The sequence below is a fragment of the Triturus cristatus genome, chromosome 9 (genome assembly GCF_964204655.1).
Source record: "Triturus cristatus chromosome 9, aTriCri1.1, whole genome shotgun sequence".
Taxonomy (NCBI): domain Eukaryota; kingdom Metazoa; phylum Chordata; class Amphibia; order Caudata; family Salamandridae; genus Triturus; species Triturus cristatus.
The window spans coordinates 1,278,823,796-1,278,850,880 of record NC_140592.1 but is presented as its reverse complement, the minus strand read 5'-3'; the positions used below and the strand labels follow the sequence as shown (position 1 = coordinate 1,278,850,880).

Genomic DNA, 27,085 nt, shown 5'->3' with positions numbered 1-27,085 from the left:
CCCCCGCAGGACGTGTTACGGTACCTGTTGACTTACAGGAACCAGACTCGGAAGTTCCGAGAGCTGGCCGAAGCCAACCTCGAGGTGAGCCAGGAAGAAATGAAGCGCTGGTACGACCAGAACGCCACGCTGGTCGAGTTTCAGCCCGGCCAGCAGGTCTGGGTGATGGCCCCAGTGAAGCCGGGCGCCCTCCAAGACAAATGGACCGGGCCCTTCAAAGTGGTCGAACGGAAAAGTCAGGTGACATACGTGGTGGACATCCAGTCCCCTCGGAACCCCCTTCGGGTCCTCCACGTGAACCGCCTCAAGCCTCACTTCGTGCGGACGGAGTTGAGCTTGCTCCTGGCCACACACGACGGGGCGGAAGAGGAAACGGAGCCTCTTCCTGACCTCCTGCGGGCCAAAGAAAAGGACGGCTCTGTGGAGGGGGTGATTCTCGCCCCCTCCCTCACACCCCAACAACACGAGGACTGCCGCCGGCTCTTGGGCCAGTTCTCCGACCTGTTCTCCCTCGTCCCCAAGGTCACCGACTGGTGCGTCCACGACGTGGACACCGGAGACAGCCCACCGGTACGGCACCGAGCATACCGCGTCCCCGACCGAGTCCGGCCCTGCATCCAGGCGGAAGTATCGAAGATGTTATCCCTAGGGGTGATCGAGCCCACAGACAGTCCGTGGGCCAGCCCAGTGGTGCTCATCCCGAAAGCAGCTGCCCCTGGTGTTGCCCCCGAACTACGGTTCTGTGTGGACTACCGGGGGCTCAATGCGGTCACCCGAGCCGACGCTCAACCTCTCCCCCGCGCAGATGAGCTCATTGACCGCCTTGGGTCTGCTCATTTTCTCAGCACCTTCGATTTGACCTGCGGATACTGGCAAATTGCACTCACGGAAGGCGCCAAGGAGCGGTCCGCCTTCTCCACCCCGGCTGGGCACTATCGCTTCAGAGTGATGCCATTCGGGATGAAAAACGCCCCGGCCACCTTTCAGAGACTGGTGAATCGAGTCCCGGCCGGGCTGGAAGAGTTTAGCGCCGCCTATCTGGACGATATTGCGGTATTCAGTTCCGAATGGGGTGAGCACCTCCAGCACCTCCGGAGGGTCTTGGGGGCCCTGCGCCAAGCCGGCCTCACAGTAAAAGCCAGCAAATGTCAGATTGGGCAAGGATCGGTGGTCTACCTGGGGCACCAGGTCGGCAGCGGGCAGGTCGCCCCCCTCCAACCTAAGATTGACGCCATCCTGGCCTGGGAACCACCAACTACCCAGACCAAAGTCCGCGCCTTTCTGGGCCTCAGTGGTTACTACCGGAGGTTCATCCAAGGTTACGGCAGCCTCGTAGGACCCCTCACGGAGCTCACGTTCAAAAAACAACCTAAAAAGGTGCAGTGGACACCTGCCTGCCAGAAGGCGTTTGACGCCCTGAAACTCGCCATGTGTACGGCCCCTGTGCTCCAAGCCCCCGATTACTCCAAAGAGTTTGTAGTACAAACGGATGCTTCCGAGCATGGCATTGGGGCCGTCCTATCCCAGCTCAATGAGAAGGGCTTAGATCAGCCCGTGGCCTTCATTAGCCGACGGTTACTGCCCCAAGAGCAACGATGGAGCACCATTGAAAGCGAGGCGTTCGCCGTGGTCTGGGCTCTAAAGAAACTGCGACCCTACCTCTTCGAAACCCACTTCCGAGTCCAGACGGATCATCGACCTTTACGGTGGCTCATGCAGATGAGGGGGGAGAACCCCAAATTTCTACGATGGTCCATCTCCCTCCAGGGGATGGACTTCACAGTAGAGCATCGCCCTGGCAACGACCACGCCAACGCTGACGGCCTCTCCAGATTCTTCCGCCTCAGCGAAGAGAACCCCCAAGAGGATGGGTAGTTCTCTCCGGCCTTCAGCTGGGGGGGGGACGCATGTTGGACCCGGCCTCGTGGCGTGGCCCATTCAGACCCGTAGCGACACCAGACTAACCTCTACACCCCACATGACCCTGACTAACGTAGCCTACCCGACCCAGAACCCGGGATCACCCCCGTCCTCCCCTCCATCTTCCCGACACCGGGCACCCTTCCCCTTCCATCGGCCTCGCGGCCTCCAGTGACCCGGCCCAGTACCCATGATGGCCGCCCTCGATCCAAGCGCAACCCCGGCCTAGCTGCGCCATACCGGCTGGGGGGAGAGAGAGCTCCTGGTGAGTAGGAGAGGGAGGGGTAGTTTCATTCACACCTGGCCTCTTCCCAATAGATAGTTTCGATCACCCCTCCGGCCACCCTGAGGGCTGGCTCCACGCCTGCTGCATGTCTGGGATCCCTCCCGACCCCGCTTTGAAAGGATCAAAGGGCCGCGGGGCAAGGATCCCCAACAACCGACCCCCAGGTGCTAAGACCCCTGCCCGTGAGGACTCCGGACATCAAAGAGGAGTCAACCTATAACAAGGGGTGCCCTGGGACCCTTGGAAGTTGAATCCTGGAACAGAACAAGCCCTGCTGACGTGGTCGCGGCTGAAGAACATCCTCCCAAAATCCGACGGAACTCTTGGAACCTCAGTGAGCCCTGCAGACAGCATCGCGGCTCCCCCTGGCAGAGACGGACTTCTGCCTAAAAACATCCGAGCCCTGCTGACGTGGTCGTGGCTCACCTTGCCCCCTAGAGAACTCTGAGCCCTGCTGAGTGACTCGCGGCTCCTGAAAGATTGTCCGACCTCCGACACCCGGACTCGAGCCCTGCAGATTTGGGACCCACTCAAGAGACATTCTGGTCTGGCTGGGCCCCAAAGATCGTCTCGTATCCCCCGGCTCGAGGATTGAGAGCCATGCGCCGGATACGCTCCCACATTGACCCAGAGCCTAAGACTGTCCCGCTACCCCTACCCCAACTGAGACTTTGTGAGCCCTTGCTCTACTTGTACATACGCCTCTGCGGATCATAAAGATCCTGATATCTCTAGATAAAGCATACGTACTCCAGAATCTACGGTGTGGTGTCTCTGTGTTGCCTGGTACTAAATCAGCGTGTACGATCCTAGGTACGAGACCCAGCCCTGAGGGGGTCTCCGGCCAGTGCTCGGCTACTTCTCCCGGAAGGGTGAGGCGCAGGGGGGTCAGGTACCTGTTCTGTCCGTCCCTGAGGCTAGCCTTTCCAATTCTATTGAGGCGGGAAATTTCATAGCCAGGAGGTAGGGCCTCTAGGATTTCAGGAGCTGAACTTTCTCTGAGCCAGCTTTCGGTTAGAAACAGGACATCCAGTTCCTCTTCCTCTATTAGAAATGTAATTTTCACAGTGTGCTCGGATAGGGATCTGCTATTGATTAGTCCCATTTTCACGACTTTACAGTGGGCAGCCCTAGCATCCAATCCCTGTACGGAAGGCACCCTGGTCACTCCCATGAACCCACACGCCGGGCAACACAATGGCTGTTCTGCTCTCAGAGCATGCTTGCACAGTGGATGGGCTACTACCTTTAAAGCTAGAAGCTCCGTGTTGGTGTAAGTGATTGATTTTTCAGGGAGGATGGTGATTTGGGCAGGCAAGAACCAGCCCTCTCAACAGAAACCCCCCTCACCTGAAAACTTCCTGGGTTTTCCAGCAGGGACCAACAAGAAATAATCAGTGTGCCATGAGGCAACTCAGCTGGAGCAACCACTGCAGCACCAATTGTGCGGGCCAGTGAGTATCCACTCAGCCAGCGTGGCTCCCAGCTGGTAAAGGGCAGGCTGCAGCTCCACACAATGCTCCTGTCCCACGGACAAATCTCCAAAGACCTGCAGGCCAACACAAAGAAGGTGTGGAGAAGAAAACCAGGAGAAGAAAGCAGGCTGCCAGCCACCTGTAGGGGAAACAAAGAAAAGATTGCTCTAGAGGGGCCTCAGTCCCGAGGCCCTTGTGATCCTATCCGGCTGTGGAGCAGCGAAGAAAAAGACCGATCCACCGCTCCACAGCCTTTTTATTCGGAATTTGGCTGGGGAGCCGGTTGGAACTGGCTTCCCAGCCGTACTTACTTCGTATGACCCAGAAGCGCTTCATGCACCGTCCTACCATCCAATCAGGTGCGGGCGTGAGGGCGGGCCGCCCTTGTCACTTCTGAGTGCGGCAACCCTGCCCGGCCTCCGGGGCACTGGCGCAACCGCCATAGTTGGTGGCACGCCCGATTCCTGGTCCCGCCTTTGGAGGATATTGTTCGCTGAGATATCAGAAGTTAACAAAATGTTTTAGAAAAAATTCATTGAGAACATTTTGGCGGTATATACAAAGCAAGGGTGCTATACCTTTGTTTTAAAACCATCTTATCTTCACTCACTAGTAAGCTAAACAAGCATTGGCATAGCCAATAGGTCTCGCCTTTGGGACCTTATAAGTGTTTAGCCATGCAACAGTTGCATAACTAAACACTTATAAGGTCCCAAAAGCGAGACCTATTGGCTATGCCAATGCTTGTTTTAACTGCTGCAATCTATTGAAGCCTCACGGAGAACATAAAAGCGGCCGTGCGGCCCCGAAAGTGATCGCGATCAAACATCAAAGCGGCCGTGCGGCCGCAAAAGTGAAAGTAATCGCAGAAAAGCGCGACGCGCGCGCACATGCACTGTAGCTCTAGGCTGGCAGCACTTTTTGGAGCCCTCACAAAATGTCTCGCCAGTCCAGCGCATGCGCTGGGTCAGGCGAGACCTAAAAATGACTTCCTTGATATGGAAAGAATGCAGCGATCATTCAATCACCTGTCGATGTTCTTTCATATTTGTCTGCGCTGTGGTGTCCATTTGGTGCGGTGGTTACCTCTGGACGTGGGCTTGGGTCGCCCATACAGTATCATTGTCAGTCTGAGGAGAGTCTTCTGGGGATGTGTCAGAGATAGGTGCAGGGCGAGACACGTCAGCACAGTCACAGGATGTGGGGCACGTCATCACCGTCACAAGGTGTGAGACACGTTGTCACTGACACCAGTCACCAGTGCGGAACATGTCATTGTAGAGGTCACTCACTGGAACAAGGTGCGGGACACGGCATCACTGACACCAGTCACCGTCACAAGATGTAAGACATCATCAATGATGTCAGTCACCATCAGAAGATGTGAGACACTTCATTGATGATGTCAGTCACCATCACAAGGTGTGGGACACGTCATCGCTGACACCAGTCACCGTCAGAAGATGTGAGACACCATCACTGACGTCAGTCATCATCACAAGATGTGAGACACTTCATTGATGATGTCAGTCACCATCACAAGGTGTGGGACACGTCACTGTTGACATCAGTCACCGGGACCAGGTGTGTGACACGTCACTGCTGTCGTCAGTCATCGGACAAGGTCCTGTGGAAGAGACAGGAAGCGCGCGTAGCACCTATTACTCCAAGGCTGGGCTCCTAGTCTTTGCACAGCAGGTAAGGGTGGGCATGTGTAAATTAAGTCTGGATGGTGAACTCCGCTCCGCTCGCGGACTTTGCAGAGTTTTCCGCACTCCGCGTTACACGGAGCTCGTGGAGATCCCCAAAACTCTGCTTCGCGTGGCAGAGTGGAGTTTGTTTCCTCACTCGCATTCGTCAAAGTGGCACGCGCGAGCAAGAAAAATCTACCTCCCGGCGAGATTTTTCCTTATTTGCGATCGTCAACATCAAGTTGGCAATGATGATGACGATCGCGAGCATGGAAAATCAACTTCCCAGCGAGCTTTCTCAACTTGGGCGGTCAGATTTTTCATTGCAAGTGGTTGAGTATGCTCACGACTGCTCGCGTTGAGAAAATGTCCATTCGCATTGAGAAAGCTGCCGCTCGAGTAAAAATCTTCCCAGGCGGTAGAAAGGAAGCAGCGCCCGCTTGCTCTGTGCATGGTGCCCTTCCCAATGATTGCACAGTGCGGACAAGCTTATGGCACTCAAAATCATCACAAACAGCATTTATCTAACGCACTCCGATGCTTGCGAAGCTTTGCAAAGCGCGGCAGAGGTTTTTTGCACTTCACGGAGTTCCGCGTAGCAGAACTCCATGGACTCTACCTCGGCTTAGTGTAAATGCATCATTTGAAATATCACTCAAAGATGGGATCACGAGAGAGTCAAACATTCATCGGCTTGCGTGGGATGTGTGGTGAATACATCGAGGCACTTGTGAAACTCTACAGCAGAACAAGGGACATGGCCCGGCCCATCCCATCCTTTCACAAGCATTTCTGTCAGAATGACACATTGCTGTCCCCGACCTGTAGTGTCCATCGTCCTCAGCAGCTCTTCCATACACCCTCTCATGTACTGTATCACTTCTTTTACACATACATCTTTTACACATACATCTTTTACACAATCATCACATACATCTTTTACACATACATCTTTTTCATGCACACACATACATATTTTTCACATACATCACATATATCTTTTAAACATAAATCACATACATCTTTTACACGTGCATCACATACATCTTTTACACATGCATCTTTTACATGCACACACATATTTTTCACATACATCACATACATCGTTTACACATACATCACATACATCTTTTACACATACATCACATACATCTTTTACACAAACATCACATGCATCTTTTACACATACATCTTTTACACACACATACATCTTTTACACACACATCTTTTACTCACACATACATCTTTTGCACAATCCTTTTTGGTGCCCGGAGTAGTGTGCTACTCGCGGAAAAGCACCTCCAGGCCTTGTCAGGGGTAGTAAGCGCTATATATATGCAATGATAAGTACAATTGCATACACATATGTGAAAGCGTTGCTTTGATGTCTAGGATCATAAAAGCAGCATGCAGTACACAACAAAACAACAATAAGTGATATACATACGCCGCATGGTCAAATCTTTTGTGTGAAATTAAAATTAACAATCGCACCGGCAGTAATTGGTTCAAAAGAAAAAAAAAGTCATCCAGCAGGGCCAGCCCATGTGCAAGCCATCCTACTCAGCACAAGGCCTCTCTCCTGCCGCAGTGTTTGAGACAAACCTTACATGCGTGATGAAATAAAAATATCGCTTTCAGCAGTTCTATCAAACGAACGCCTTGAAGCCTTTTAAAAGGGAAGAGGTCAAAGTGCAAGTGGAGATTGCGATTAAATTGGAGGACCCACTGGCAATTACATACGCCACACACATCTTTCACACACACACATCTTTTACACATACATCTTTCACACACACACACATCTTTTACACATACATCTTTTACGCGCTAATATATATCGCACAGCTACCGTGGCGCGCATGTCGGCAAGGAAGCATGTGTGTGACATCAGCGGAGGTGTCTAACACCCCCCCCACACACCTCTAGAGGGGGAGGGGGATCCCCCCTACAAGATTCAGGTGAGACGCGAGCTGGGCCGTCCGGTCGATGCCCGGATGGGCCCAGGTGTGGTTCACCGTGGATCACACCCCATCCGGGGGCCCCTTGCGCCACCAGTACGCCACTTGTATCCATATTAAAAGTGAAGCACAGGCAGCACAAGGGGCTTGTAAATAAGGCCCCCAGTGTGTGATCTGCGACTCATAAGCCGACCACAAGTTGCATTAATATTAGCACGTGCCTTAGAGATGCAATCGCGAAGGGTCGATCATCCTGATGCAAATAAAACGGGCACCCAAAGTAACCCTGGGCGTAGTTTGCGAAGCGTAGTACCTTGTTCGCACTGTGCCAGATGTCGTTTTCAATGATTGCACAGTGCGGACAAGCATCCGGCACTGTGCAATCATTGAAAACGGCATCTTGCACAGTGCGAGCTGTAGTTTTCTGCCGCTCAAGTAGATTTTTACTCGAGCGGCAGCTTTCTCAATGCGGACTGGTAGTTTCTCATTGCGAGTGGTCGCGAGCATACGCGACCACTCGTAATGAGAAACCTGACCTCTCCGCGTTCAGAATCTCGCCGGGATGTTTATTTTCCACGCTCGCGATCGGCAACTTGATGTTGCTGATCGCGAAGAAGGAAAAAGTCTCGCCGGGATGTCATTTTGCTTGCTCGCGGTCGTCAACTTGATGTTGAGGACCGCGAGCAAGCAAAAAATGACCGCTGCACTACGCTACGCATGTTTGCAATGTGCTACGTGCAATTCGCATAGTGCGAAGTAGCGCAAACTTCGCAAACTACGCGAGCGTAGCGTAGTGCTTTGCCCAGGCTTAACCCAAAGGCCTTAGCAAATGTAGTGAGCCGGGCAGTAAAAGTCCCAGTTAACGCCCGATGTCTTCATCATTCGGTAGCCGCGCGCCTCACTCACTCACTTGCGTCTCTCCGGCAAGCAGGGGTTATAGAAACGCATCCACTGCCGTGAAAGCGAGGGTGATTCCAGCTGTGACGTCACATCCTGAAACGTCACGGACCACTGGCTGCCTTTTTTCACCCCAACCTAATATTAAGGTGTGTAGCTGCCCCCCGCCCCCCTGTTATTCCACATCGGGGTGGGCGCTTGAGTGCCCTGCACTGTCTGGTTGGCGCTATACTAGACGAATACGTGAAGTTCTGGGGCGCACAGCCCTTCCTGGGTCTTGTTTTGTGGGCACTGGGTTTCCTACACAGGCCTCCCGTCGTGTCCTATGGTGGTCCTCTTACGTGTGGCTCTACAGGGGGGACTGGGGGGGAGGGCGGGGGTGAGTAGTGGGTGGGGGCTGGAACATTTTTGTGACTGATTGGGAGAGAGGTGGGACGAGTGGTGTGAAGTTGTGAGTTCTGGGTGCGGAGAGGTGGGTGAGCGGATGGTGTGAAGCTCTGGGTTCTGGGAGGAGAGAGGTGGGCAGGGCAGGTGGGGTCATGCAGTGGGCGCAGGGCTCTTTAGGGCCACAGGTGGGGCGAGACGGGGCACGTGGCATCAAGCAGTGGACCCCACTTCTCAGAGTCAGGAGTGCCCTTCTGCCTACCTCACTCCAGAGGCGGCTCTCCTGGGGCCCCCCAGTGAGCAGGAGGGTGCTGACACACCCCTTCCACTACCCCCAACGCACGGCTCTTCTGAGTGATCCGAATGCCTCTCTCAGGTGTCCTAAGGACACTCGGCTGCACTCCACCGCCCCCAAGTCTTTGTAGGAGCCCCCACTGCCGGCAGCGCTGCTCGAACGTAGGAGCCACTTTACGCGGGTATTTAGATGTCCCCGGGAGCAAGGGCTCTCTGCGCGTTAAAGCCTCTATAAACACATTTACAAGGGCAATTACCGCTGCTCCAGAGCCACCGGGTTAACGACACCTCCGACGTGCGCGCTTAATATGCCGTTTTATCAAATTAGTTTCACTGACTTGAGAGAGAGAAGAGGCGAGTTATAGCCATGGAGCCACCGTCTCTGTGCGCGCACAGATGAGGGAGAGGAGCCGCGGTGCCACCGGCTCTGTGCGCGCACAGATGAGGGAGAGGAGCCGCGGTGCCACCGGCTCTGTGCGCGCAGGGAGGCCGGGAGAGGAGCCGCGGTGCTACCGGCTCTGTGCGCGCACAGATGAGGGAGAGGAGCCGCGGTGCCACCGGCTCTGTGCGCGCAGGGAGGCCGGGAGAGGAGCCACTGTGCCACCGGCTCTGTGCGCGCCCAGATGAGGGAGAGGAGCCGCGGTGCCACCGGCTCTGTGCGCGCACAGATGAGGGAGAGGAGCCTCGGTGCCACCGGCTCTGTGCGCGCACAGATGGGGGAGAGCAGCAGCGGTGCCCCTGGCTCTGTGCGCGCAGGGAGGTCGGGAGAGGAGCCGCAGTGGGTGCCACTGTGTGCGCACGAAGGCCGGATAAGAGCCGCACGTAGGGAGGCCGGGAGAAGAAAGTTGGTGCCACCGGCTCTGTGCGCGCACGGAGGCGGAGGTCGGGAGAGGATCCGCTGCCCCGGGAGGCACCTTGTGTGCCTTTGTGTGTCTGCCGCTGGTTGTATGTTCCCCCTCCGCGCGCGCCTGTCTGCTCCAGTGTGTGTCTGTGCCGCGGGTCTGCGCCACTCTATGTGTGTGTATTTGTACTGCATGGTGTGTGTGTGCTTGTACCGCGTGTGTGCTCCCTCTGTATGTGTGTGTGCTTGTACCGCGTGTGCGCTCCCTCTGTTTGTGTGTGCGCGTGTGCTTGTTATGCGTGTGTGCGCCCGTCCGTCTTTGCCACGTTGAGTGCGTGTGTGCACCTGTTTCTGCCACCGTGTATGTGCGCTTGCGTCTGCCACTGTGTGTTTGCATGTGCACCTGTCTGCCCGTGTGTTTGCGTGCGTGCACCTGTATCTGCCTGTGTGTGTCTGTATCTCTGCCACTGTGGTTACGCGTGTGCCACTTTGTGTGTTTGCGCTTCCTTGCCTGTCACTACGTGTTTGTGTCGTGTGCGTGCGTCTGTCACTGTGTGCGCAAGCAGCTGTATTTGCCATTGTGTTTCCGTGTGTGCGTGCACCTGTGCCACTGCCTGTGTTTACGCTTCCGTGTCAGTCAATGTTTGTGTCGCGTGCGTGCGTCTGTCCGCCCCTGTGTGTGTGCCCTTGTGTGTTTGTTCTGTGTGTGCGCGCCTGTGCCTGCTACTCTGTGTGTTTGTGTGCGTGTCTGTGCTCCTGTTTTTGTGAGTGTGCACCTGTGTCGTCCACCCTGTATGTTTGTGTTCGCCTTTGTCTGTCACTGTGTAGACAGATGCATTAAATTATTGCAGATAATATGTAAAAATGGTCATATCCGCTTTGTTAATTGTCACGGTGAACATGGCTCCGTGACAGAAGAGCTGTAAACACCCCACACTGAATGAAAGTCTGACTAGACTCACTCAAAATACCCTGGCATTGGGTACATCCAGTGTAACTGCCCCGGTTCCTAATACCCTGGCATTGGGTACATCCAGTGTAACTGCCCCGGTTCCTAATACCCTGGCATTGGGTACATACAGTGTAACTGCCCCGGTTCCTAATACCCTGGCATTGGGTACATTCCGTGTAACTGCCCCGGTTCCTAATACCCTGGCATTGGGTACGTTCAGTGTAACTGCCCCGATTCCTAATACCCTGGCATTGGGTACGTTCAGTGTAACTGCCCCGGTTCTTAATACCCTGGCATTGGGTACATTCAGTGTAACTGCCCCGGTTCTTAATACCCTGGCATTGGGTACATTCAGTGTAACTGCCCCGGTTCTTAATACCCTGGCATTGGGTACATCCAGTGTAACTGCCCCGGTTCCTAATACCCTGGCATTGGGTACATACAGTGTAACTGCCCCGGTTCCTAATACCCTGGCATTGGGTACGTTCAGTGTAACTGCCCCGGTTCTTAATACCCTGGCATTGGGTACGTTCAGTGTAACTGCCCCGGTTCTTAATACCCTGGCATTGGGTACATTCAGTGTAACTGCCCCGGTTCTTAATACCCTGGCATTGGGTACGTTCAGTGTAACTGCCCCGGTTCCTAATACCCTGGCATTGGGTACGTTCAGTGTAACTGCCCCGGTTCTTAATACCCTGTCATTGGGTACATCCAGTGTAACTGCCCCGGTTCCTAATACCCTGGCATTGGGTACATTCAGTGTAACTGCCCCGGTTCTTAATACCCTGGCATTGGGTACGTTCAGTGTAACTGCCCCGGTTCCTAATACCCTGGCATTGGGTACGTTCAGTGTAACTGCCCCGGTTCCTAATACCCTGGCATTGGGTACGTTCAGTGTAACTGCCCTGGCTGCTAATACCCTGTCATTGGGTACGTTCAGTGTAACTGCCCCGGTTCCTAATACCCTGGCATTGGGTACATTCAGTGTAACTGCCCCGGTTCCTAATACCCTGGCATTGGGTACATTCAGTGTAACTGCCCCGGTTCTTAATACCCTGGCATTGGGTACATTCAGTGTAACTGCCCCGGTTCCTAATACCCTGGCATTGGGTACATTCAGTGTAACTGCCCCGGTTCCTAATACCCTGGCATTGGGTACATTAAGTGTAACTGCCCCGGTTCCTAATACCCTGGCATTGGGTACGTTCAGTGTAACTGCCCCGGTTCCTAATACCCTGGCATTGGGTACATTCAGTGTAACTGCCCCGGTTCTTAATACCCTGGCATTGGGTACATTCAGTGTAACTGCCCCGGTTCCTAATACCCTGGCATTGGGTACATTCAGTGTAACTGCCCCGGTTCTTAATACCCTGGCATTGGGTACGTTCAGTGTAACTGCCCTGGCACATCTGATCTTTAGGACATATGAATGACCCCGGAGCGGCTTGAAGCCGAGCCGAAGTACCCTTCGTTGTGTTGTAAAGAGCGGGGCCTTCTGTGGGGTGCACGGTGCAGCTACAGCACATACGGACTCATTTCAGCACACACCGCACACACGATGCGGCCGCAGCACACACCGCACACACGGACTCACCGCAGCACACACGCACACACGATGCGGCCGCAGCACACACCGCACACACGGTGCAGCCACAGCACACGCCGCCCACGGACCCCGTTTCTGTTCGGGATGAGCCCGCGTGGATCCGGCTGCCGACGGGAAGGGAGCTGTTCCTCCCCTCGGGATTAAAAGTCTCCCTGAGGCGGGATACAGCCGAGGTGTAAACTGTCAACGAAACCACTTAAGGCCGGTGGTGGAACAACAAGCGACACACCTAGAAATCACTTAACGTAAATGTTAAAGCCACAAACGACACACACAGAAATCACGTAACGCAGGTGGTAGAACACACGACACACACAAATAACTTAACTCACATGGTAGAACCACAAACGACACACACATACATCACTTAACGCAGGTGGTAGAACATCAAACGAAGCACACACAGAAATCACTTAACTTAGAACAAACGACATAAACGCACATAAATAACTTAGCGTAGATGGTACAACAGCAAACGACATAAACACACACACACACAGAAATCACAACGTACAAGATAGAACAGACGACACACACACAGAAATCACTTAACGCAGATGGTTGAACAAGTACCGACACACAGAAATAACGAAACTCACGGGGTAGAACAAACCACACTTAACGCCGATGATAGAACAATAAGGGACACTCACAGAAATCAATTGACTCGGATGGTAGGACAACAAACGACACACATGCTACAATATCCGTTAACTTAGATGATAGAACAAAAAACGACACGCACTGGAATCACTTATCGAAGATGGTCCAAGAACAAAACCAGACACACAGAAATCACTTAACGCAGGTAGAAGAACAAACCGCACTCAAACACCTTCCTTACCCCCAGAACCCACTCTTCTACGGCAGAAATATTCCCGCCGTTAATAATTTAAAGCCGCCGACCCGGAAACATGTATGAAAAGCGGTGGCCCCCGGCGGACACCGCGGGCGGCCCCCCGGCGGACACCGCGGGCCTCGGGTGGCCCCCGGCGGACACCGCGGGCCTCGGGTGGCCCCCCGGCGGACACCGCGGGCCTCAGTGGCCGCTGCAGGACCGAGAGACTGTCGGGGTGGGGGCAGCTTTGCATCTCTCTGACCCCCTGGGAAGGTTTGAACCCTCTCCGTGCTCTGTTTGTGAGAGATCCGGGTAATGGAACTCGGACGAGCCCTGAGGCCCGGTCGATTGCGCAAACGCCCCCTGGTTTCCGATCACAAAACCAGCCCCAGCCTTCTGCGTACCGCTATGTGGGGGTCAGGAAAGCATCCTAGCCCCCACCCCCAAGTCCCAGGTAGGATCATGAGGACACCTTTGAATGTGGGGCTCCCCTGACACCTCTCTCTCTGGGTCATGGGGCACCTCCTCTTATGGGGCTCCCCTGACACCCCTCGCCCAGCCCAGTGCAGGATCACGAGGGCCCCTCTGAATGTGGGGCTCCCCTGACAGCCCTCGCTCAGCCCGTGGAGGATCACAAGGGCCCCTCTGAATGTGGGGCTCCCCTGACAGCCCTCGCTCAGCCCGTGGAGGATCACAAGGGCCCCTCTGAATGTGGGGCTCCCCTGACAGCCCAGTGCAGGGTCAAGAGGGCCCCTCTGAATGTGGGGCACCCCTGACAACCCTCGCCCAGCCCAGTGCAGGATCACGAGGGCCCCTCTGAATGTGTGGCTCCCCTGACAGCCCTCGCTCAGCCCGTGGAGGATCACGACGAGGGCCCCTATGAATGTGGGGCTCCCCTGATAGCCAAGTCTAGTCCTGTGCAAGGACATGAGCAGCCGGCCCTTGCACGTTAGAGTGGTGGGGCGGGTGGGATTTCGACAGACGAGAACGAGGGAACATTCTTTCTTTACAGGCCTGGGCGTAGTCGCTGAGTTTTGCTAGGGCCTGGGCGTAGTCGCTGAGTTTTGCTAGGGCCTGGGCGTAGTTGCTGAGTTTTGCTAGGGCCTGGGCGTAGTTGCTGAGTTTTGCTAGGGCCTGGGCGTAGTCGCTGAGTTTTGCTAGGGCCTGGGCGTAGTCGCTGAGTTTTGCTAGGGCCTGGGCGTAGTCGCTGAGTTTTGCTAGGGCCTGGGCGTAGTCGCTGAGTTTTGCTAGGGCCTGGGCATAGTTGCTGAGTTTTGCTAGGGCCTGGGCGTAGTTGCTGAGTTTTGCTAGGGCCTGGGCGTAGTTGCTGAGTTTTGCTAGGGCCTGGGCGTAGTCGCTGAGTTTTGCTAGGGCCTGGGCGTAGTCGCTGAGTTTTGCTAGGGCCTGGGCGTAGTCGCTGAGTTTTGCTAGGGCCTGGGCGTAGTTGCTGAGTTTTGCTAGGGCCTGGGCGTAGTCGCTGAGTTTTGCTAGGGCCTGGGCGTAGTCGCTGAGTTTTGCTAGGGCCTGGGCGTAGTCGCTGAGTTTTGCTAGGGCCTGGGCGTAGTTGCTGAGTTTTGCTAGGGCCTGGGCGTAGTCGCTGAGTTTTGCTAGGGCCTGGGCGTAGTCGCTGAGTTTTGCTAGGGCCTGGGCGTAGTTGCTGAGTTTTGCTAGGGCCTGGGCGTAGTCGCTGAGTTTTGCTAGGGCCTGGGCGTAGTCGCTGAGTTTTGCTAGGGCCTGGGCGTAGTTGCTGAGTTTTGCTAGGGCCTGGGCGTAGTTGCTGAGTTTTGCTAGGGCCTGGGCGTAGTCGCTGAGTTTTGCTAGGGCCTGGGCGTAGTCGCTGAGTTTTGCTAGGGCCTGGGCATAGTTGATGAGTTTTGCTAGGGCCTGGGCGTAGTTGCTGAGTTTTGCTAGGGCCTGGGCGTAGTCGCTGAGTTTTGCTAGGGCCTGGGCGTAGTCGCTGAGTTTTGCTAGGGCCTGGGCGTAGTCGCTGAGTTTTGCTAGGGCCTGGGCATAGTTGATGAGTTTTGCTAGGGCCTGGGCGTAGTTGCTGAGTTTTGCTAGGGCCTGGGCGTAGTCGCTGAGTTTTGCTAGGGCCTGGGCGTAGTCGCTGAGTTTTGCTAGGGCCTGGGCGTAGTTGCTGAGTTTTGCTAGGGCCTGGGCGTAGTCGCTGAGTTTTGCTAGGGCCTGGGCGTAGTCGCTGAGTTTTGCTAGGGCCTGGGCGTAGTTGCTGAGTTTTGCTAGGGCCTGGGCGTAGTCGCTGAGTTTTGCTAGGGCCTGGGCGTAGTTGCTGAGTTTTGCTAGGGCCTGGGCGTAGTCGCTGAGTTTTGCTAGGGCCTGGGCGTAGTCGCTGAGTTTTGCTAGGGCCTGGGCGTAGTCGCTGAGTTTTGCTAGGGCCTGGGCGTAGTTGCTGAGTTTTGCTAGGGCCTGGGCGTAGTCGCTGAGTTTTGCTAGGGCCTGGGCGTAGTCGCTGAGTTTTGCTAGGGCCTGGGCGTAGTTGCTGAGTTTTGCTAGGGCCTGGGCGTAGTCGCTGAGTTTTGCTAGGGCCTGGGCGTAGTCGCTGAGTTTTGCTAGGGCCTGGGCGTAGTCGCTGAGTTTTGCTAGGGCCTGGGCGTAGTCGCTGAGTTTTGCTAGGGCCTGGGCGTAGTTGCTGAGTTTTGCTAGGGCCTGGGCGTAGTCGCTGAGTTTTGCTAGGGCCTGGGCGTAGTCGCTGAGTTTTGCTAGGGCCTGGGCGTAGTTGCTGAGTTTTGCTAGGGCCTGGGCGTAGTCGCTGAGTTTTGCTAGGGCCTGGGCGTAGTCGCTGAGTTTTGCTAGGGCCTGGGCGTAGTCGCTGAGTTTTGCTAGGGCCTGGGCGTAGTCGCTGAGTTTTGCTAGGGCCTGGGCGTAGTCGCTGAGTTTTGCTAGGGCCTGGGCGTAGTCGCTGAGTTTTGCTAGGGCCTGGGCGTAGTCGCTGAGTTTTGCTAGGGCCTGGGCGTAGTCGCTGAGTTTTGCTAGGGCCTGGGCGTAGTCGCTGAGTTTTGCTAGGGCCTGGGCGTAGTCGCTGAGTTTTGCTAGGGCCTGGGCGTAGTCGCTGAGTTTTGCTAGGGCCTGGGCGTAGTCGCTGAGTTTTGCTAGGGCCTGGGCGTAGTTGCTGAGTTTTGCTAGGGCCTGGGCGTAGTTGCTGAGTTTTGCTAGGGCCTGGGCGTAGTCGCTGAGTTTTGCTAGGGCCTGGGCGTAGTTGCTGAGTTTTGCTAGGGCCTGGGCGTAGTTGCTGAGTTTTGCTAGGGCCTGGGCGTAGTCGCTGAGTTTTGCTAGGGCCTGGGCGTAGTTGCTGAGTTTTGCTAGGGCCTGGGCGTAGTCGCTGAGTTTTGCTAGGGCCTGGGCGTAGTCGCTGAGTTTTGCTAGGGCCTGGGCGTAGTTGCTGAGTTTTGCTAGGGCCTGGGCGTAGTCGCTGAGTTTTGCTAGGGCCTGGGCGTAGTCGCTGAGTTTTGCTAGGGCCTGGGCGTAGTCGCTGAGTTTTGCTAGGGCCTGGGCGTAGTCGCTGAGTTTTGCTAGGGCCTGGGCGTAGTCGCTGAGTTTTGCTAGGGCCTGGGCGTAGTCGCTGAGTTTTGCTAGGGCCTGGGCATAGTTGCTGAGTTTTGCTAGGGCCTGGGCGTAGTTGCTGAGTTTTGCTAGGGCCTGGGCGTAGTTGCTGAGTTTTGCTAGGGCCTGGGCGTAGTCGCTGAGTTTTGCTAGGGCCTGGTGCTCGGTCGAATTCCTCTCGGCCCACCGCTCTTACCTGCAGCGGCACGCGCCTGAGCATGAGGGCAACTCTTCTTGAGGGGGTTCCTCCACTGGGGCAAAACAGCGTCACCCCACTCCTGCCACATATAATAGCGTAATATACATTATTTACTTTCAACAAAATGAAATGCCTGGCTAGCTTGCTCCAGTGCCTTGGGAGGAGGAAGGGGTGGTGTCCAGGCCGCTGATTGACAGCAGGGAGGCAAAGCCCTCAGGTTGGAAGTGCAGCATGAGAGCAGCGCCCGGATTGGTCGGGTTATGGGCTGCATCTGTCTGCTCTCACCTCCGCTCCGAAGGTGTAAAAGTGAAAGCAGAGCCGTGTGCAGGAGGGGTCTGCGCAGCGCCGCCCTCCTCCCAGCTGCTGCAGCAACGAACCAAGCATTGGCACATGCAAAGAACTGGGGGGAGTAAAATGTCCTAAAGGAACGGCTGGTGGAACAGAGATTTGTGCCGCTAATGAATTGTTATCATTAATTACAGTGTGCCCGAGAGCAGAGCGAAAAGGGCACCAATCAGCGGAAAGCGGAGAGGAGTTCGTTCACTGTGACAAAGGGAACGGGCAGGGTGTCTTTTATTGCCCTAAAGGAAGTAAAGTGTGGCACCCCGCCCTGGACTGGCATTATTGTTAGCTGGGATTTAGGTACTCTACGGCCCACCGCTTTCAAGAGTCATCAGCCGCCACTGCTAGGGCTCCTTGCTCAGGATCATGAGGGCACCTCCTCTCTTGGGGCTCCCCTGACACCCCTCTCAGGATCACGAGGGCGCCTCCTCTTGTGGGGCTCCCCTGACACCCCTCTCACAGGGTCACGAGGGCACATCCTCTTGTGGGGCTCCCCTGACACCCCTCTCACAGGGTCACGAGGGCACATCCTCTTGTGGGGCTCCCCTGACACCCCTTCTCAGGGTCATGAGGGCACCTCCTCTTGTGGGGCTCCCCTGACACCCCTTCTCAGGGTCATGAGGGCACCTCCTCTGGTGGGGATCCCTTGACACCCCTCGCTCTGCCCCCTGCACGATCACGAGGGCACATTCTGATGTTGGCCCTCGTGCAGGGCCCCCGGGAGCGCCTTCACCTTTGACCCTGCAGAGGACCACTCTGTGTCCGACCTTGGCTCAGAGCAGAGGGACAGTGCAGCATTCTGCAGCCCTCCCTGCCCCCCCCCCCCCCCGGCCTCGCCCGTCCCTTCAGATACGTGAACTGTGCTTCGAAGCCCCTCTCGTCTCAGTGGCCTGTGTTCACAAGTGCTGCGGAGCCCATCTGGCCTCAGTGGTCCGTGTTCACAAGCATTTTTGAGCCCCTCTCGCCTCAGGGGCCCATGTTCACAAGTGCTTCGTAGCCCCTCTCGCCTCAGTGGCCCTTGGTCACAAGTGCTTTGAAACCCCCCTTGCCTCAGTGGCACTTGTTCACAAGTGCTTTGGAGCCCCTCTTGCCTCGGTGGCCCATGTTCACAAGTGCTTTGAAGCCTCTCTGTCCTCCGTGGCCCGTATTCACAAGCGCGTCGACGCCCCTCTGGCCTCGGTGCCCTTGTTCACAAGCGCTTCGAAGCTCCTCTCACCTCAGTGACACTTGTTTAGAAGTGCTTTTAAGCCCCTCTCGCCTCAGTGGCCAATGTTTAAAAGCGCTTCGAAGCCCTTCTGATCTCAGTGGCCCGTGTTCACAAGCACTTCGAAGTCCCTCTGGCCTCAGTGGCCTGTGCTCACAAGTGCTTCGAACCCCTCTCACCTCAGTGGCCCATGTTCACAAGGGCTACAGAACCCCTCTGGCCTTGGTGGTCCATGTTCACAAGTGCTTCGAAGCCCCTCTGGCCTCAGTGGCCCATGTTCACAAGCGCTTCGAAGCCACTCTGGCCTCAGTGGCCTCAGTGGCCTGTGCTCACAAGTGCTTCGAACCCCTCTCACCTCAGTGGCCCATGTTCACAAGGGCTACAGAACCCCTCTGGCCTCGGTGGCCCATTTTTACAAGTGCTTCGAAGCCCCTCTCGCCTCAGTGGCCCATGTTCACAAGTGCTTCAAAGGCCCTCTCGCCTCAGTGGCCCATGTTCACCAGCTCTTCGAAGCCCCTCTCACCTCAGTGGCCCATGTTCACAAATGCTTTGAAGCCCCTCTTGCCTCAGTGGCCAATGTTCACAAGCACTTCCAAGCCCCTCTGACTTCAGTGGCTTGTGTTCACAAGTGCTTCTAAGCCCCTCTCACCTCAGTGGCCCATGTTCACAAGGGCTACAGAGCCCCTCTGGCCTCAGTGGCCCATGTTCACAAGTGCTTCTAAGCCCCTCTGGCCTCAGTGGCCCATGTGCACAAGTGCTTCGAAGCCCCTCTCGCCTCAGTGGCCCGTGTTCACAAGCGCTTCGAAGCCCCTCTGGCCTCGGTGTCTTGTGTTCACAAGTGCTTCTAAGCCCCTCTCGCCTCAGTGGCCCATGTTCACCAGGGCTACAGAGCCCCTCTGGCCTCAGTGGCCCATGTTCACCAGGGCTACAGAGCCCCTCTGGCCTCAGTGGCCCATGTGCACAAGTGCTTTGAAGCCCCTCTCGCCTCAGTGGCCCGTGTTCACAAGCGCTTCGAAGCCCCTCTCGCCTCAGTGGCCCATGTTCACAAGGGCTACAGAGCCCCTCTGGCCTCAGTGGCCCATGTGCACAAGTGCTTCGAAGCCCCTCTAGCCTCTGTGTCCCGTGTTCACAAGTGCTTCTAAGCCCCTCTCGCCTCAGTGGCCCTTGTTCACAAGTGCTTTGAAGCCCCTCTTGCCTCAGTGCCCATGTTCACAAGTGCTTCGAAGCCCCTCTTGCCTCAGTGGCACTTGTTCACAAGCGCTTGGAAGCCCCTCTCTCCTCAGTGGCCCATGTTCACAAGGGCTAGGGAGCCCCCCTGGCCTCAGTGGCTCTTGTTCACAAGTGCTTTGAAGCTCCTCTCGCCTCATTGGCCGTGTTCACAAGTGCTTCAAAGCCCCTCTCGCCTCAGTGACTCGTGTTCACAAGTGCTTCGAAGCCCCTCTCGCCTCAGTCAGTGGCCGTGTTCACAGGTGCAGTCTGATTCTGGGAGTTACACTGCCCCCCCCCCCCTTGCAGGATAAGGGAAGTACTTGCTGAGGGTGGGCCCGGCGTGCACATCCCTGGACCACTGCCCCTCCGTGCCGAACTGTGGCCTCCCCTTCCGAGTTTGGACCTTGTCTCGATACCCCAGTCCACCCCCCGCCCGTGGAGCAGCGCCACCAACACGCGCAGCTCGGAGGTGTTTACCTTGCCATCAGCCTGTAGGCTCATTACCCCGGAGCGCTTTTGTGCCACGGCCGAGGCCCCGCCTCTGGTGGCAGCGCAGCCCCCCAGCCCTGGCGCCTGCCTAAAACAAACGCAGGCAGCGCGGAGGCAGCACTCAGCCAATTAAGGCGCCCTCCCAGCTCTCCACCTACCACTGCACCCTCAGCCCTCTGGTGCGGGCGACACCAGGAACAAGACTGGCAAAGAACGCCCTGCGCCAGCCCTCGGGTGCGCCTGCCAGTCCCGTCCTGGCGGAAACATGTCGATGAGCCCCAAACACACGACGCCCTTCTCTGTGTCTGACATCCTGAGTCCCCTGGAAGAGAGCTACAAGAAGGTGGGCATGGAGGCTGGCGCCCTGGGGGGGCAGCTGGGGGGCTACCGGCAGTCCGGCATGCAGCAGAGCCCCATGGGCCACGGCGGGGGCGCCTACCACATGGCCACCGTGCCCCAGCTCTCCCACGCCAGCATGGGCGGCTACTGCAACGGCAACCTGGCCAACATGGGCGAGCTGCCCCCCTACCAGGAGAGCATGCGGAGCAGCGCCTCCTCGGGGGGCTGGTACGGCGCCAACCCGGACCCCCGCTTCTCCACAAGTAAGTCTCTGCCCTCTCCAGGGCTGCTGGGCAAAGCTGGCCTGGAAGGTCCTCTCACTATTTCCCAATGTATGAGTCCACACTTCCACGAACGAAAGAGCGCCTAAAATGATCGAATGTGTGGAGGGTGGGGCGTGAGGTGAGAGCAGGGATGCTGGACAGGTGCTGGGGTGAAGGGGTGCGTAGATAGGATGACTTCTAAAAGAATACCCCCCCTTCTAGACCTTCAGGCTTGTCTACGAGGCCTACCATGTTCAAGTGCCCTACGGTACGCTTCCCCGTGCCCCCCTGTAATGTGCGCCCGTGCCACCCGCTCCCCCTGCCGCCCTCCGGTGTGCGCTCCTGCCACACTGTGATGTACGCCCGTGCCACTCGCTCCCCGTGCCACCCTGTGTGTGACCCCTCTCCCCATGCCACCCCGTGGTTCCACTCTTTTACGCCCGGGATCACACTGAGCGCGCAGGGTCCCCGGGTTCGTTTGTTCAGTCCCGATCGGGGCCCCACAGTCCGCCTTCTCTCGGCCCCAAACCTCAGAGTCGGGGCTCTAAGGGGCGCTCTCCCTCCTTCCTCCGGGCCCGAGGAGATGTAACACTCCTCACAGTATGTGCTCGCGGGCGCCCAGAGGGCACCTGTGCTCGGTAGGCGCTAGAGTGCACCTTTTTATTATACAACAACTGTCTGTGCTGAATGTCTGGGAAGAAACTACTGCCCCAGCGCAGCGGCGTTGGATTCACCCTCAGCCCCGCACGGGTGGCGCGCCCCCTCCGGGTCTTTTAAATACAATGGTTATAGCTTGATCGTCTTTTAAGGGATTGTAACTGATTTCATTTAATCAAAGCCATAAATTAATTGCACTTCTGGTTAATATTTAACACCGCCCCTCTTCCCGACTTCTGAGGCCGCTCCGCCTTTCATCCAAAGTCTGCTGTATTAAGACCCAGAGCAGAAAACATGCGCATCGACGACCCCGGAGCGTCGGGGTGAAGCGAGGCTGCTTGAGCCGTTCCCTTAAATCTATACCTGCCGAGGCTCGGACATTGTTTCCAACGAATACTGACAGAAATAACGGGTTGAAATGCCGATGCTTTTCACATTGCGCAGTCGCGATACAAAAAAGCAAATTGATGCAGCCGTTTGTGCGTTTACCCTCGTTGCACGACGATTGCGAATGAAGACTTTACTTGTTCAATGACCCAAAGATAATCGTGCGTGTGTGTGTATATATATATTTATATACACACACACACTAACATATATATTTATCGTTTATATGACATATATGTATGTGTGTATGCAAATATACATGTATTTGCGAATATATATGATAAATACGTGTCTGTGTGTGTGTGTATATATAAATATATATCTCTATCTCTCTCTCTCTCTATATATATATATATACACACACATACACATATTCGTTTGCATCGCACACTTTTAGCTGCGAATAACCAGACTTGCAGATACTCTCTTTTGAAAATAAGTTCTGTTTATCATTTTTTTTTTGTTGCTGGAGAAAGAATCCAGGCAAAAAGAGGAAAAAGTATTGTTCACTTCTAATCTATGAGCAAGTTAACCAGCAGTATAATATCTCTGTTTCTCCTGTGTGACTTCCTCCACAATTGGACCTGTTTTGTCGGGTAGGCGCGTCGATACTATTTCCGCTGTCCCTTCAAGTTATTTAACATTATTTCCGCTCTCTCTTAAAGTTCCCTTAAAATTATTTATTATTTCCGCTGTCCCCTTAAAGTTCCCTTCAAGTTATTTAACATTATTTCCTCTGTTCCTTAAAGTTCCCTTCGAGTTATTTAACATTATTTCCGCTCTCTCTTAAAGTTCCCTTAAAATTATTTATTATTTCCTCTGTCCCTTAAAGTTCCCTTCAAATTATTTAACATTATTTCCGCTCTCTCTTAAAGTTCCCTCAACATTATTTATTATTTCCGCTGCCCCCTTAAAGTTGATTGACACAATACTTCCGTTGCCCTTTACGGTACCGAAATCAATGCTAGTTCTGTCTCGCTTCAGGACGGCATCACCGGAGTGGCCGTTCCGTCGGCGCGAGAAGCGCCCACAGGGCGCAGGTTCCGGATAACACCGCCGACAATTTTACCTTTTTCTATTGAGCGACTTCTCCAAAGACAGAAAGGTTTTTCTGTAGGGTATTTCGCGAACATAATTTCTTGCTTAATTCTATTGAATAAACACGCAGCGTTATGCATTTTTTTTTGTATAACTTAACCCGTCTTCTGTTTCCTATCGGATAACTTAATGAACACTATTTCTGTTTGATAATGTGACCATCTCGGCTGCCTCTGTTTCCGTGAGTCCCAGAGGCTGTTTTTTATTTTTATTTAAGACTGACTTGTTTTCCCGGGAGAAGCCCCGATGCCCAATGTTGCGCGGCCTCTGCCGGTGTGGCGGGTGGGCTGCAGCCCCCTGTATACCCGTCAGGGCCGCTTCACTGCACGGGGGCTTTGTGCCCCCCCGTCCCCCCACCCCCGTGGCACAATGAGTACTTAGGCCGGCTCGTTAGGTCGGTATCGCAGAGTTGTTGCAAGGGTGCCGCGGCTCCTGTCCGCGGCTCCTGTCCGGTGCCTCCCCTGTCCGGTCCGCAGCTCCCTGTCCGGTGCCTCCACTGTCCGGTCCGAGGCTCCCTGTCCTGTGTATCCCCTGCCCCTTGCCTCCACTGTCCGGTGCCTCCACTGTCTGGTGCCTCCACTGTCCGGTGCCTCCACTGTCCGGTGCCCCCCCCTGTCCGGTCCGAGGCTCCCTGTTCTGTGCCCCCCCCCCCCCCGCCCCGTGCCTCCGAGTCCCCCTGGAGTGCCACAGCCAGGACCTTGCAATGCCCCGGGTGGGGGCGCTCTTCTTTAATTACTCCTGGGGGCCACAGCTAGGACCTTGAAATGCCCTGGGTGGGGGCGCTCTTGCTTAATTACTCCTGGGGGCCACAGCTAGGACCTTGAAATGCCCTGGGTGGGGGCGCTCTTGCTTAATTACTCCTGGGGGCCACTGGGGGCCACAGCTAGGACCTTGAAATGCCCTGGGTGGGGGCGCTCTTGCTTAATTACTCCTGGGGGCCACTGGGGGCCACAGCTAGGACCTTGAAATGCCCTGGGTGGGGGCGCTCTTGCTTAATTACTCCTGGGGGCCACTGGGGGCCACAGCTAGGACCTTGAAATGCCCTGGGTGGGGGCGCTCTTGCTTAATTACTCCTGGGGGCCACTGGGGGCCACAGCTAGGACCTTGAAATGCCCTGGGTGGGGGCGCTCTTGTTTAAGTACTCCTGGGGGCCACAGCTAGGATCGTGGATGCCTTGGGTGGGGGGGCTTCCCCGCAGTCCTTGAAGCTCTCCATGGAAGGCCCTCACTGAAGGTGTGTGCGTGTGGGGGGGGGGGGGGGGGGGTTCCACGCAGTCCTTGGTCTGAAGGTGGCCCGGTCCTAGTTCCTCCTCGGGGACGGGTCGGCTCCCGGGGAGGGGCCCTGTCCTGGTGTTCCAGAGGCGCGCATCATTCCCCTGGGGAGTGTCCCCAGCAGCGAGGGTGGGGTTGAGGTTCCTGAAGGAGGCCCGTGATGGTTCCAACCGAAGCTATGGGGTGCTCTGTGGAGGGCCCCCCTGGGGTATTACGCAGTGCCAATCTCTATGTTCTGAGGGTCGCTCAGCGATGGACGTTGTAGATTCTCTGTGATGGTTAGGGGGGCCGGGGGTCTGTCTGCACCGCGGGGATCCCGGCGCAGCGCTGTGGATTCACCAGGAAAGGTCCCATCCCACGCAGGCCTAGATGCTCAGGTGGGGCAGGGGTGGGGGTCTGGCTGCGGGGGTCCCAGCGGCAGCGCTGTGGATTCACCAGGGAAGGTCGCATCCCACGCAGGCCTAGATGCTCAGGTGGGGCAGGGGCGGGGGTCTGGCTGCGGGGGTCCCAGCGGCAGCGCTGTGGATTCACCAGGGAAGGTCCCATCCCACGCAGGCCTAGATACTCAGGTGGGGCAGGGGCGGGGGTCTGGCTGCGGGGGTCCCAGCGGCAGCGCTGTGGATTCTACAGGGAAGGTCCCATCCCACGCAGGCCTAGATACTCAGGTGGGGCAGGGGCGGGGGTCTGGCTGCGGGGGTCCCAGCGGCAGCGCTGTGGATTCTACAGGGAAGGTCCCATCCCACGCAGGCCTAGATACTCAGGTGGGGCAGGGGCGGGGGTCCCAGCGGCAGCGCTGTGGATTCACCAGGAAAGGTCCCATCCCACGCAGGCCTAGATGCTCAGGTGGGGCAGGGGCGGGGGTCTGGCTGCGGGGGTCCCAGCGGCAGCGCTGTGGATTCTACAGGGAAGGTCCCATCCCACGCAGGCCTAGATACTCAGGTGGGGCAGGGGCGGGGGTCTGGCAGAGGGGGTCCCAGCGGCAGCGCTGTGGATTCACCAGGGAAGGTCCCATCCCAGGATGTACTAAATGCTCTGGCAGGGGAGGGGCTGTAAGTGCTCCAGGGAAGGTCCCATCCCAGGGTGACCTCGATGCTCAGGTAGGGGAGGGGCAGGTGGGGCTGGCTGCACCAGTGCTGTAGGTTCCCACTGCAGATGGGGTTGAGGGCCATGGGACCCCCACTTTGGCTGAGTTGCTGGACTCTTCTGGGAAGTTGCGCGGCTGTGGCCAGACTGACGCTGACGTTTCCCCTTTTCTCTCCTTACAGTTTCCCGCTTCATGGGCCCGTCCTCGGGGATGAACATGGGGGCCATGGGGGGCCTGGGCTCCCTGGGAGACGTGGCCAAGGGCATGGCGCCCCTGCAGAGCGCCCCGCGTAGGAAGCGGCGGGTGCTCTTCTCGCAGGCGCAGGTCTACGAGCTGGAGCGGCGCTTCAAGCAGCAGAAGTACCTGTCGGCCCCGGAGCGGGAGCACCTGGCCAGCATGATCCACCTGACGCCCACCCAGGTGAAGATCTGGTTCCAGAACCACCGCTACAAGATGAAGCGCCAAGCCAAGGACAAAGCGGCTCAGCAGCAGATGCAGCAGCAGGACGGGCCGGGGGGCGCCTCCTGCCAGCAGCAGTCCCCGCGGAGGGTGGCCGTGCCCGTGCTGGTCAAGGACGGCAAGCCCTGCCAGGCCGGCTCCAACACCCCACAGGCCCACCAGGGCCACGCGCAGCCGGCGCAGCAGCACCAGGGCCACCCGCAGGCCGGCGGCGCGGGCCCCGCCGCGGACCTGGGGCCCCACGCCGCCAGCCCCTCCAGCCTGCAGGCCCAGGTGTCCAGCCTGTCTCACCTGAACTCCTCCAGCGCGGACTACGGCCCCAGCATGGGCTGCTCCACCCTGCTCTACGGGCGGACCTGGTGAGGGGGCCCCACGGAGCCGGGCTATTTATGGGCCTCGGGACTCACAAGAGCCCCTCAGAGCCGCCTCGAGAGGGGGACTGGAGAGGGAGCTGAGAGGGAGCTGGAGAGACCTGGAGGCAGAGCTGGCGAAGCTGCGCAAAGGAGGCATTCCAGGGTGGCCCCTTCAGACTCCACAAGGACCGGGCCGGGCCCTCCACCCTGAGAGCCTGCGGGAGGGGCCCGGGGGCGAGGGCTCTGACACAGGACAAGTGCCCGTGGACCATTTCCAACCCCCGTCAAACCCTTGCTCATTCCCGACCCTTTTGGAAATTGATGTGAAATTGTAGCTGTATTTTTTTTGTTGGGCTGAACATTTTAGTTTTTAGAAGAATGTAAATTAAGTTGTACACACCCCTCGCCCGTTCCATTTTTACCTGTCATCTGATTTTGGAAATGTTTTTTTCTTGCGCCTCCTCCTCACTGCTGTAACTTTGTAGATGTAGGCGCTGAATGACACCGCTTCTTACAAACAAATAAATGCACCAGATGTGAAAGGCCCGAGTGGTCCTCGCTCTTCCCTGGCGCACGAAGTTTCCTCCTTGGTTCTGTGTGTGGGTGCCCCCCCCCCCCCCATCACGCCAAACATATAATAATTGTTTTATTGTAAGCACTGTTCCAAACGTGTTTAGCGCGCGTTCATACAAGTTATGCGTGATGATACGCAACGCGTGTGCCACTCGCGTCCCCCCAGGTCGGGGCCGGGGGGGGGGGGGGGCGCTGCAGTGAAAGGGGACCCCAGACTCCAGAGCTGTTTAAAGCCCAGTGCCTCGGCTCGGCTAGAGCGGTTTGTACGTGAATCGACTTTTGAAGCAGTTGGGCTGCGCGTTTCCCATCACTTAATTTTGAAAGTTCATGACCAAAGGCAAATTGGTGAATTCTGGCGGAGCTCTGGCCTTTTGCACCCCAAGATGTCCGAAATAGGTGAAGTTAAACCCTCCCATGAAGCAGAAGCAATGGCAAGTGAATGGCAGAGGCCGTCA

The 27,085-nt window shown here is 56.5% G+C and overlaps 1 protein-coding gene and 1 long non-coding RNA gene across 2 annotated transcripts in view; one reads left to right on the top strand and one right to left on the bottom strand.

Annotated features, from left to right (window-relative positions):
• The window catches only part of LOC146799768 (uncharacterized), a 59,883-nt gene extending 33,827 nt beyond the window's left edge, over nucleotides 1-26,056 (bottom strand). The window contains exon 1 of the long non-coding RNA XR_014969310.1: nucleotides 25,996-26,056. This is a non-coding gene — a long non-coding RNA (uncharacterized LOC146799768). The remainder of the gene's footprint in view (nucleotides 1-25,995) is intronic.
• Nucleotides 20,260-26,596, top strand: NKX2-1 (NK2 homeobox 1). The gene is made up of 2 exons (XM_085628104.1): nucleotides 20,260-20,748; nucleotides 25,427-26,596. Exons 1-2 carry the CDS (start codon nucleotides 20,412-20,414, stop codon nucleotides 26,065-26,067), a joined length of 978 nt encoding a protein of 325 aa, XP_085484230.1. The 5' UTR covers nucleotides 20,260-20,411; the 3' UTR covers nucleotides 26,068-26,596.
• Nucleotides 26,597-27,085: the final 489 nt, after the last annotated feature.

What these genes read in the sequence shown, in the direction of transcription:
- NKX2-1 (XM_085628104.1), top strand. Translation starts at nt 20,412, where the DNA reads ATGTCGATGAGCCCCAAACACACGACGCCCTTCTCTGTGTCTGACATC. An exon ending in GGACCCCCGCTTCTCCACAA is followed by an intron (nt 20,749 to 25,426) that starts GTAAGTCTCTGC and finishes CTCTCCTTACAG; the next exon opens with TTTCCCGCTTCATGGGCCCG.